This window comes from Lathamus discolor, chromosome 4 (genome assembly GCF_037157495.1).
Source record: "Lathamus discolor isolate bLatDis1 chromosome 4, bLatDis1.hap1, whole genome shotgun sequence".
Lineage (NCBI taxonomy): Eukaryota > Metazoa > Chordata > Aves > Psittaciformes > Psittacidae > Lathamus > Lathamus discolor.
Genome location: NC_088887.1, coordinates 60,510,798 through 60,523,484, shown reverse-complemented (window position 1 = coordinate 60,523,484; position 12,687 = coordinate 60,510,798). Strand labels below are relative to the sequence as shown.

Here is a 12,687-nt window from a genome sequence, read left to right as displayed (position 1 = left end):
TAATTCCTGTCTCTTACAGGTGCTTATCACTATAGCATCTGTCTGCTTTCCAAAGATTAATGAACTTACCACAGCACTTATTACAGTGGTTATTGTTTTCATTTTTTGTTTGAGAGTTACCATAAAGGCATTAAGGTAAAACACCAAAAATGTCAATAATTTGGAATATGCCATGTGAACTACCTAAAATTAAGGGTTTTTTTAGAGTTAATTATACCAGGATGGTAAGGCATATACTGAAGTTTATTGCTGCATTAATAGCTTTGCATATTCTGAACTGTGAACATTCTGAACCATGGTCTAAAGTCACAGATTCAAAAACCTGTTAAATGCAGGTAGCTCTAGAATTTTGGTTTAATCAGCATCACATAGAGATTGTGTGGTAACGGTAGTTGCAAAATCCAGTATTGCAGAGTAACGTGTGGTTGCTTTAGCGACGAAATCATGCTTTGAGCTGTGTTTGGACTAGCAATCTCCAGAGGTCCTTTCCAGCCTAATCTTTTTGAAGATTATGAATTCAGTGATACAGGGAGTGTGGAATGGAGAAAGATGTTGAATGATGCATCTAAAATAGGATTCCTTCTGCTGCATCTTAATACAATTTGAAAAAATAAACCAACTGTGTGTTGATCTTGTAATGCAGCTGCTCCAGTTGCTAAACTCTTAGCATGAACAGGTTCGTACATAAATGTGTTTTTTCGTCATCTTGATATTGCAGTAATGATTTTGAAATACTTGAGTGTCTGCGCACATGGGTTCATGTGGTGATACAGAAACAGTCTCAGCAGGCATTCTAAAAGCTTAGTTGCTGCATCACCACTTTCTGTACAAGCAGACTTTGGAACTTCACCATGTGTATTTTTAAGTCTGTTTAGCAATGTTTAATGTAAATGATGTTCCTTTATGAATGCTATATATTCATGTATCAAACAATATTTAATTGAGATATTTATAGGGCTGTTTTTATATCCCATTCCATAGAAATCTTAGCAGGTCTCTATGCCTAACTAGTTTTAATTTATCTAATTGGGAAATGCGATCTCCCACTATATTCTTTGCTAATTGCAGCAAGAAAGCTAAGGGGTTTTGTTCCAGTGTCCAGCTCCCTTGACAGTAGTACAGATTTGAGCTAGTTAAAAAGCACATCTCCAAGAGAAAACATTCAGGTGCTGAAGAGCAGAAAAACAGTATCTGTCACTGCTTAATTTTCTTACAGTTGGATTTTATTTTTTTTTAAAATCTTCAAACCTGAGCACAAATATTAAGCTTCTTTGATATGAGAGAGGTTTCTCTGCTATAAGAAGTTCTGCCATCTCTGACCCAGTGTTCTATATGAAGAGTTGTATATGAAGAAGAGGTGAAGTATAAGCTGGGAAGGCTGTTACGTTTACTGCCAGGAGCAGGCACTGGGGTGGAGAAATGAAATAATGCTGTGGTGCGCTTTTGAGAGGGTTCCACTTCAAAGCTCATGACTTTCCCTAAGGAACTTAGCAGTTACTGAAGCATAATTGCAGTTTCAGTGGAAGAAGAAAAAGAGGGAGATACAGCGGAACACACAGGACAGAACTGGGATGATTGTGGTAAATATTTATGGAAGGTCTATTTGGAAATGATTTCTTCTGTCTAGCTTTCTTCAGTGAATTTTCTCACAAGAAGGGGTAATTATCCTTTTGAAATGGAAAAAGTGGTTCTTTCCTGTTTGTGAAGTACATCCTAGCTGACCTCCTTTACATTCTACCCAAATTTGCTTGGAACGCATGCCTTTGCATTGGTCCAAGTTAAAGCTCTCAGTCAGCATTGTTCAGTTAGAATAACCTGGACCGCTCACAGTTGGTTTTGGTTTGCTTTTTGGGTTTTTTTTTTTTTTTTAACTGGGCTTTATTTAATTTGGTTTTGAAATTAAGTATTTGAGGTTTGTGTGTGTCAGTGGGGGAAGAGAAATGGATGTAGACAACTGACCAACACAACTATGCAAGTGTCTTTTGTATTACCTACCAGTCACCACTTCACGAATTACTTTTCAGTTCAGTCCACTTTGTAGTGGGAAGAGGGGTTGTGGGAAAGGGAAGGGACCACAAGTACGTACAGCCAAACAGCAAAAAGCAGTGACCAATGTAACAGTTTATTGTACATGAGGTATTTTTTAGCATAGAACGTTTGGGGTTTTTTTCAATGTCATAAATAGTAACCTGTTCTTTTGTTGTTTTTTTTTTGTTTTAGCATTAAAGCTGGACGTCTCCTCTCACACATTCCGTATCAGCTTTACACCAAGCAGTCAAGTGTTCAGAAAGGTCTCAACTTTAATAGCATATGCAAACCTGAAGATGCCATACCAGGTCCAAGCAATATAGCTAATGATCTCAACAGGGTGTAAGTGTTTCTGATCTTGTAATGCAGATGTTAATAGTTCACCCGTAATGGGTTTGCATTTACAACTATATAGTATTTTGAAAATTCCCTTCAGCTTTATAAGGGGGAAGCTCTGAGTCACTGAAGTTTAAAAAATAAAGTATAGCTATATAAATAGTTGAGGACAGAACTACAGTTACCTTGACTCCAAGCCTAGTCTCTAGTCTTTGGACTGCACTTTGCTTGATAACATAACCTAGGTCCAAGGATGTAACATATCTGTATGGAAGCAACAGGCATATATTAAAGGATTCTGACTGGTGACACTGAAAAGTAGGTCTTCATTTCAAAAACAAAAAACTAGTATGATATGATTACTTTTGCTTAAGGTGCCCGGGAGCAAATATAAATGCATACTAGTTGCTAAGTTCTTTCTTTAGCTTCTTTTTTTTTTTTTTTTTTTTAAAAAAAAAAAGCAAGCCTCACATCATACCTCAAGTATGCCAACACCAAGTTGTCACATTTGAGAGAGAAGCAGCATTAAAAAATCCAATTACAATATAAAAAATTCTGAAAGACCTTGAGAAGGGAATAGCACAGAAAGCCCCAGTGAAACTTTACTGGCAGAGGAATTGGAATTTGGAAAGAAACCTTTCACTTGAACAAACTGTTCTGTAGATTTAATTTTTTTTTATATATTTTTTCTTTTAAGAGGGTTCCTGCATCTATTTCAGAAGGACCTGTGCATTGTTTAGAGGCAAGAATCACAAAATTAGAGGATATTTGAGGTTGGAAGAGACCTTTAGAGGTCATCTGGTCCAACACCTACTGCTAAAGCAAGGTGAAGGGTATTGTATAAGATACTGTACTTTCTGGTTTGTAATTGTGATCTGTGTTCTTCCACAGTACACTGATTTATTTAAAATCCAGTTCTGCATAATGCTGAGGAGGCTTTAACGCACAAGTGGAATTTGTCTGTATTTAGGAAAAATAACCAGTGCCACAAAATTAATATTCTAAGCAGTATTTCTTACATGTGTTTCAAGCAACGAGTGATAAAATCACTGTTGCCTCTTACTATTGCATTGTTAATGTTTTTTGAATGAGAAGAATATTCAGAATATTGAGAAAATATCTATTTAGTCTGAAAAGCTTGAGTTTAAAAGCCTGCCCTATCCACTGATGCTAAATATGTACCACCGCCAGCCATGCAATTCCTCAAAAATACTATGTGTAATATAATTTATGACTGGTAATCTTAACCAGATTGTTGTCACAGTTAATTGGCTTTCTGGTTTCATTGGTATACTGGATAGCTAATTATTTCCCACTAATTTTTTTGTGCACTTAAATTGCTAGCTTTGGGAGTTGTGATGGTTCAGGGTTTTTTCAGCAGATCAAGAGTATGCACAACTCTTGAAGGCTTTGGTTTTAATTCCATATAACATTTGTTACATAGTTAATTTCTTGAATGTAATCTTTCCTTCTATGCTGTCAAAGTAAATGTAAGTTACCAGTGCACTTGTGGCAGAATATTTTGGTTTATATGCTTAGATGATAAAATCCAGGTTTTTGTGTTTTTGTCAAAAGCTAAGAATATGCTTGATTTGTAGAGCTTGAACAGATTTTTTCCTTGAGAGAAGAAAAAATTAACACATTAAAATAATTTTCTAAAAGATAGTTGGTTTCTGTATATACTTTTTTTTTCTGTTTGTAAGTAGATAAAGAAAATCACATATCTTGTTGAAAAGGTAACTCTCAGTGGTTTGCGTATTCCTAAACCACTTGTGCTGTCCATGGTAGTACAGTTTTGTTAGCAAATAAATAATCATTGTAATTCGATTGGAGACTACTGCTCAAATTAAAGGCCTTGGGAATAGCTTTTCTAATGTGAGTGTGATATTTGGTCACTCCTGGTAGTGCTGTGTTAATGATGCACTAAGTCTGTGAAGTCTTGTACAGCAATACAGTATTTGTGACATTGAGAGGATATGGCTCAGAGTTTGGGATAACTGTCTTGAGAATATAAAAACTATTCAAGTATATACTGATAACGATTAGGAAGATAAATACTTAGCAATTGAAATGACCTGTAAATGTGTCTTTTTATATAGAATATATCGTATTAAATAATACCATCTCTTTCAGAAATATTAAAAAGCATAAGATGGAAAATGAGATAACACCCAATGGAGTAAGTAGCTGGAATGAAGAAGAGGAAGAAGAAAGTGCCGATTTGGGATTTACAGACCTGGAGCAGATCCTTCCTGGACGGAAACAAAATGGGATTCAGTCTCACAAAGACAGCGCTGCCATTTTTAACGGACACACACACACTTCTACCAGTGCCTTAAAGACGCAGGATTGTTTGGTGCCCTCTGGCAACAGTGTTGCAAGTAGGTTCTCTCCAGGTCATGTGCAGGAGGAGGGGAAGACTGAAAAAGGCATGGTTGACTTCAGAGACTGCACAACGCAGCAATTGCAGCAAAGCAACAAAAATACAGACTTTTCATGGAATCCACATAGGACTATGAGTAGTTCGTCCTCATCTTCATCTTTGCACAGTAATGCTAAAATAAATGGTGCTCACCACTCCACAGTTCAGGGGCCTTCAAGCACAAAAAGCACTTCTGTACCTACTTCTAGCAAGGCAGCTTCCTTACCTGTGTCCAAACCTTCAGATTGTAGTTTTATTTCTGACTTTTATTCACGTTCAAGACTGCATCATATATCAACGTGGAAGTGTGAATTGACAGAGTTTGTCAACAGCCTGCAGAGAAAAAACAGCGGTGTGTTTCCAGGAAGGGAAAAATTAAAAAAATGGAAAGCAGGCAGGTCTGCACTTAAAACTGACACAGGTAGATACTTGTTTAAAAAGGTTTATGTTGAGAAGGTGTTCTATATCTTTGTATATTAAATGTTTAAGTAAGTAGGTGAGTATTCAATACTAACATTACAGTCAGGCTATCTGGAAAAACTTAATGCACTGAAAACTAAAGGATACAACTGCTTTTTGTTTGGTTTGAGTTTTTTAAAGTAAAATGTGACTTCATGTGATACTCTGGTCTATTTAATTCCTCCTTGTAGACGTAATATTCTTGACTTTACCAAGATACGTGGATTGATCAAGGGGAAAAATACATATCTAAATACGCAAGTTTGTAGTTGCTGTGTGAAAATTTAAAGGTAAAAAGAAGAAACCTTGCTGCTTATAGTTCAGTGTGAAAATTTAAAAGATGAGTAACACTTGAACTTAATTTGTTAGTAAGGGTTTTATATACCTCTGGATCTGTTTAAATGGGTAGCAGTGTCATATGATGCTTCCGAATTTGGCTTGTGACAGAAATGTTTTATGTCATTACTTCAAGGGTCAAAATGAGAAAAAAACGAAAACATGTAATTGATGAGAGGCAAAGTGTTACAAGTACAGCTAAAGATTTTGCATCTTTAGAATCTCTGATTTATAGTGTTACTCAGTTAAAAGGCTAGCTCTGTACCATCAAAGAGATTCTGACTGTGTTATGCTGTAAAAATACTCACTTGTAATCATGAAAATATACTTGATAAATTACCACCTCCTAAAAAAAATACTGTTAGATAAATAAATTAACTGATTCTGTGTTTATGCTAGGACACCCCAGTTATAAAATGTTAACTTATGAACTACCTTAATGTGTATTTTTCTTGCATCAAAATATGGTATAAGTTAATATATTTTAATTTTCTCTTTGATTTGGCTTGGAGTATTCAAATAGTTAATGACTGTGTTTCTGTTCACAAGTAGCAGCTTTTTAAGCATTAAGTTGATCACTTGATCTGTGAATGTCCTTTATGAGACAGTCCTTATCTTTCAAAGAATGAGTGCAAATGATAAATTATTAAAACCAGGGAAAAGCAGTCTGGTTACTCGGTAACTAACTCAGATGTTAAGTAGAACAGTTCACTTGATGTTTTGAAGTATTTTTTCACTGTTTATGCGTTGCTCAAATGAAGATTTGTGTGTGTGTGTGTGTTAGGTATAGCCTCCTCTGGTAGGTCAGCAATATAGACATGCAGACTTGAACTTCTAGAATACTTGACACAAGTATTTCTGGTGTTTTAGGCGTGTTAAGTTTTTCAGTCTGGATCTAGCTTGCTTGTCTTTGCTGCTTGTTTGTATGAGTGTAGGTATAGCAGTGTCAAAATCCAGTGGCATAGGAGACTTAAAACTAATTTTGGTGGGATTCATGAAGAATTAATGAGTGTCATTAGTGCAGCTAAAACTGTTATCTTTTGGAACAGTCTTCTGATTGATGAACAAAAAGGAGTAAAGTTGTCTGTTCCAGATCCAGTATAAACATAGGAAAATGAAGTACAGTTCCTACAACATGCATTAATCTCCTTGGGTTGGGGGAACTTGTTAGGTAGGTGTTGATTATGAGCTAATAAAATAGAAACTTTAAGCTGATGCATGTTTAGGCTTTGTCTACTGTTTATGTTTACATTTCGCTGGGTAAATATCTCCTTGGTGAGAAGAAACAAAAATCTTTGTAATTTAAGGTGATAATAGTCCTTGATGACTACTGTGAGTAGTACCAAAGTATATATAAATTAGGGTTCAAGTTTTCTGTTGGTGTATCTTCATACTAGGTAATGTGTCTGTTGCGAGCTCAGCCAAGCCACAGAGCTGTATAATGCACGTGGATATGGATTGCTTCTTTGTGTCTGTGGCTATCCGAAATAGACCAGATCTCAAAGGTCAGTATTTAGTTCTACATGTTGACAATTTTCTCAGTTAAGCCTTTAAAAATAAAACCAAACTTGCACACTTAACAAAATGAATTTTGGATGTTAATTTTTTTTTTTTTTTTGCTGGCATCTTTGATACTCAGGCCATGCAACTTTTGTATTCCTGCTTGCTTTCTCACAATCTAAAAGAAAGTGGAAGAGAGAGCTGGAATTCTGTTTGCTGTCTCATTATCTAAAGTAAGAAGAGAGAAAATTTGCAGTATTCATTTTCTATAACGTTGCACATGTCTTACTGAGACTTAAATCTACCATATTAGAAATCAGAGATCAAAATCTTGTGGTACCAAAAGTAGGTTTTGGTCACTTTCTGTTAAAAAAGAATGGGGTATCCTACTAAATTTTCTGAAGTTACGTAAGGCTGAGAATTAACTGATGCATATTTTTCAAGGGAAATTTGCTTCTCCTTCCCTTATCCATCTGAGCTCTCACCTAGAGGGCGAACAAGTTAGTTGGCACTTGGAAGTCTGAGTTGTGTGATCATTCTTAGGGCATATGAAGAGTTAGTGGAGCTCCTTGGCAAGTTTTGTTGGGGTTTTGTTTTGTTTTTTTTTTTTTTTTTTTGCAAGTGTAATACTGAGAAGTGGACATACTGGTTGTTCTGTGCAAACACTGAACTTCGGTGATGCACAAGTCTGAAGATATGGTGCAGGAGTGACCATCTGCCACCCAGAATATTGTAGATCTTGGGAAGGAGTAAGCTGTATATACCTTTCCTCTGCTGTGTTCTGCCCAAAGGCAGGAGCAACTGTATCAGAGATACACCTGTTATGTTTGAGTCTTTGAAACTTTATTTCCTGCCAAGTTTAAAATCCGGTTAGTGGAGGATAAAGAACCTAGCACCTTTCTGTGAATGTTTTTTCTGTTCCACAGAAAACTTTCTGTGCATAAATTTTCCGGAAATTTTAGTGTATAAATCAGCTTCCTATAGAAAAACTAGGGAGGTGTTGATACTACTGAAAAGTCAAGAGTTTACTAAATATTTGATTTTGTACAATGAAACAAATAGAAGTGAGTTCATTGATACATGTATACCCTTCTAGTTTACTTAAGCTAATAAACATGAGCAATATTTAAAATCAGTAGCGTTTGATGTGTCTTAAACTAATAAATCATTAGGACATTGAAGTTTCATAGCTTCCATTTTTACTTGTTATTAAAGACAAACTGGTATGGCTGTATTTCCACTCTTTATAAGGTTTTCTTCTTTACAGGTGACTGCGATTAAGACAGCAAATTCATAGTCACAGTGCAGTCACTTTCATAGCTGTTTCCTCCTTAATGCTATAAAGAGTGTATAAGCTTGGAAGAAGTTATAAAAAAATAAAGCGGACATCTTTATGATCTGATTCTAGCTATTATTAAAATGTAAGCTGTTATACTATGTTGACTTATAAGTACATGCATTTCTTCTCTGCAGGAAAACCAGTAGCTGTTACTAGTAATAAAGGTGCAGGAAAGGCAGCACTGCGCCCTGGTGCAAACCCCCAGCTTGAACAGCAATATTACCAGAATAAGCTAATGAATGGCAAAGCAGGTACAGATAAGTCTGTTTGTTTGTTTGTCTGTACGTTCTTTTGTTATTGAAGACTTTTTCCTTGAAGTCATAAATAAAGTGCACAGTGGATAAATTTTTTTTCATGTGGGGGATTTCAAAAAAGAAGTATCTTTGGACAGCACGGTTCTCTGTGGCCTCAGTAATGACCTGCCACTGTGATGGCTTCTTAGTTAGCTTTTCTATGAATGGGTTAATTATTTTGGAGTAATTTTAGGTTTTACTCACTTTCATTGAGGTTGAGTATAAGATAGCATGTTAAGTAATATTTAAAGTAAAAAATAAATACAGGTTGTCTGGAATCACTTTGTTATGGGAAGAGGTACCAAATAAATTTTAAAAGGTTACTAATTTTTTTTTTTCTGTAAGAGTAGAACTGATAGCATGTGGCCAGTGACAATTTTTTTGTTTGTTTTTGAATTGCACGAGTACAATATCTGTGTACAGCGAGTTAATTTGGGTGGTCCTTAAAGCATTTTAAGTTTCTTGAAAGTCTGTGCAACTTCCATGAGCTCTGTCTCACCAGTACTTTGTTTCCACAACACCAGGGCATCTGTTGTAGTTTGAGAATTCTTTACTTGCCTGCAGTAATTTAGAAATTCATTACTTTCCGTAAACAGTAGTATACTAATGTAAACAAAACAGTTTTATTAACGTGTTTGATTATTATTATACTGACTGAACTGTATTTAGTATGCGAAAGTATACTGCTAGACATTGGCAACTAGTTGCTCTTTTTTTCTCTGTCTGTGTAATTAGCTTGAAACTTTGTTTTTACATTAAGGTTGGTAAAAAGTGCATACATAAGGGGCAAAATTGAAACTCAACTTTCAAATCTAAACTGAGATTAAATAGCAGCTGCCCTTGTATATGCACTTTTAACCAACCAGGGTATTAAGGACAGGTATTAAGGAAGTGATACCATTTGTCTTTTGCTGTAGTTTAAGACCACTTCAGAACTGAGATAGATTATATGTTTGTGGAACCTACTGGCCTTTAACATTTTAGGGACATTTCAGGATGCTTCAGACTTAGTTTCTGCTGTGTTGTTTGCAGTGCCATATATGAATGTGTTACAAAGATAGCTGTGGCTTTTATGGGTTTGGATTTTCTGTAGTGTAGCTCGTGGATGAACTATTGGTAGTTAAGCTTTATACTGTGACTTTTATTAGGACCTTACACTGGATAAGGGTGTGACTTAATACAAGCAAGTGATGTTTGGAGAGTGAGGCAGTTAAAATAATAGAAGTTTTAGCTGGTGTCCAGCATGTTCATTGTGATTCACAAATTCAGTAGGATCTCTTCTACTATATTTATTGCTTAAGGGTAGAGCAGATTTCAGCCTTGTATAATAAACTCAGTTTCTTACTGCAGCAGCTTTTTCTGGATATCCACACACTTGTTTCTTTAACTTCATCCAGTCTCCCAGGCTTGCACACAGACAGGCAGCTAGTTCATTCTTTCTTGATACTTAGTCTGATTGTGCAACCAATTTTTTTGATGAAAGGATTTTTTTCCTAACACTTTTTATAGTCTGTCTTCATTAGCTGCAGCTCATAATGGTTTTTGGCCTCTCTATTAATTTTTACCTCCATGTACAGTAGTTTATCAACAAAAACCTATTGTTTCTGCTTGCATTCTCTCAAGTACATGGCTTGTCTTCCTTTTGGGGGAAAAAAAACAGTTATGGTCTTAGATGAACAGGTGGAATTGCGGGTTACAGTTTTCTAACATCACAGTATCCTAGAAAGTGAAGTGACATACTGTGTTAAACACAGCATGTGTTTAACTGTGCCATGCCAGAGGTAAATATGGTTTAGTACACACATGTATCACATGGAAAAGTACTTTTTCTAAAATGTTAAAAACACAGAATGCTAAATTATGCAGTTAAATATACACAGTTCTGTTTGGGGACACGTTAAGCAACTGAAATTAAAGGGTAGTTGGGACCAACCTTGTACATGAGCATATTTTTACATCCATGCTTCAACATGGAACCCACTTCATTTTTTCGATGCTTCATGCTTTCTAGGCTGTTCTCTGATTTTGCCGTCTCCAGGTCTTTCTTATTAGAAAAAAAAAATGTTCTAAATTAAAAAAAAAAACAAACAAAACCCCACCACAACCCAAAACAAACCCAACAGCAACAAAAAAAGGGGGGGAAGGGAAAAAACCCTGAAACAAAAACCCCAAACTCTTATGAATCACTTTTGACCAAATACTGAATTCTGCTGCATCAGCTACTTCTTTTTTTGCAAATTACTTCTTTAGTGATACTGGCTCCTGCCTTTGATCTGCATTGCTAGACAAATATCCAATGTCAATAGAATCTTGAATCTTTTATGAAATACTTTCTTTTTCTTGTTCAAATTCATCCAAAAATGTATAACTTTTAAATTTAAAAACTCACTATCATTCTCACCCTAAATCTCCAAGTTGGAGAAAACCTTTCTGGGTAGTAGAAATTACTTCTCTACATACGTGCCATCTTTAACATTCATGTTCTAAAGGTAGAAGATTAACATATGTTAATCACGATTCATAGTTTGGGGTCTCTTTTCCATGGCCAGGATGCCCAAGATGTGAATGTTTTCTAGGCTTCCTTTCCCTCAACCCTAGTATCTCCCTTTTTTCATTCTAAAGAGCAGCAGATTTTAACCATCATATTAGTCACAGATTTATTCTCAGCGATTTCTTTTTCACAGACTTGGGTCCTGGCCTCTGATTTCTCCATCCGTTGCTCCACATTCACCATGTGCCTGTCTAGTTTCCCAGCTTTTGGTGAGAGGTTCTCTACCTTGCCTTCCATTGAGGACAATGTGTTCTGCATTGCCCTGAATTTCACATGAAGTGACTCCATCAGCTCATGGGGGGATCTGCTCTGCTGCGAAGTGGAAAAAGTCGCCGAGTCCAATGAAGATAGACAAGATGACAGCATCATCTCAGGCCAGGGCACAGGAAGGCATGGACTAAAGAAATTATTCTTGTCATTCTTATCTTTATTTGGGGCATAATTTTGCTCTAATTTTCAGTTGCAGACATCTTAGGTAACTTACTGAGTTCATCATACATTAAAACATATAAGACATGAAAAGGTGCACAAATTTAGCAGAAATGCTGAGTAAAAGCAGTTTTTCACATGAGTCGGGTTCTACCCCTGCTGTCTCCACTCATTAGAGCACTTTCTCTGGTCTGATAACTGCTCCCATATGCACATAGCACCATATTTCCTTTCAGTCAAATTGTCAGTGTGTAAGTTGTTAGTACCATGAAATATAATTAGGCTTTGTGGCACTCTGAAGAAAACTCCTGTTTATTATATTACAAAGGTGTATGGTATTAGAATACAATAAAGAAAAAGACCTGTAACATACATACTAGTTCATTTTAAGTAAACGTGGCCTTTTTTTCTGTATGATACTTGGGGCTTTTTTGATTCTGACAGGGAGTTCGGAAGGGCATAGTAGTTTTTGCATCTAGACATTTTTTCAGGTGGATCTGTATTTAGATTACAGGCATGTATCTTTCAAGGTTTACATACTGTGAAAACCCTAATAGAAAATGCTTTGTTTGATTCCAGTGTTTAGTGTTTGGAATTCTGTTCTAGTACCTAGCGTGCAGTGGGCATGGAGGATTCTTATCTCAGAGCATGCAGTAAAGTTTTATAGAATTACGGAAAGTCTGTCTCGTTTTAAGTCTGGGGTTGCAGTATTTATAATTGTATCATTTTGATCCAAGATAAATTTATGGTGATATTTGAAAGAAGTTGACATATCCTAATAAAAGAATTATTAGGAAGTAACAACAGAAGTTTTGTCAGTTAATATCCTCACAAGAGTGTTAAAGGAAATACAAGTTTCTTGCTAGTGTTCTTTAATTTGAGCTAACTAGTATTCTGATTATTTCACTTCTTAAAAACCACTTGTTGGTATCTAGATAATTAGAACAAAGTTTTAATAAGAGATTGTAAGTATGATAAAAGGTGGGCTTGTATT

General features: G+C 35.8%; 1 protein-coding gene across 7 annotated transcripts in view; it reads left to right on the top strand.

Moving 5' to 3' along the window:
• Positions 1-12,687, top strand: part of REV1 (REV1 DNA directed polymerase) — a 59,695-nt gene that overhangs the window by 20,510 nt on the left and 26,498 nt on the right. For 4 of the 7 annotated variants that reach the window (XM_065677678.1, XM_065677679.1, XM_065677677.1 and 1 more), the window contains 4 exons: positions 2,221-2,370; positions 4,498-5,207; positions 6,979-7,086; positions 8,555-8,671. In XM_065677678.1, the coding sequence (XP_065533750.1) occupies positions 2,221-2,370; positions 4,498-5,207; positions 6,979-7,086; positions 8,555-8,671 (1,085 nt within the window). Of the gene's footprint in view, positions 1-1,186; positions 1,581-2,220; positions 2,371-4,497; positions 5,208-6,978; positions 7,087-7,145; positions 7,831-8,554; positions 8,672-11,424; positions 11,655-12,687 lie in introns of those variants that run through there. The other 3 variants (XM_065677681.1, XM_065677684.1, XM_065677683.1) reach the window with 3 other exon arrangements.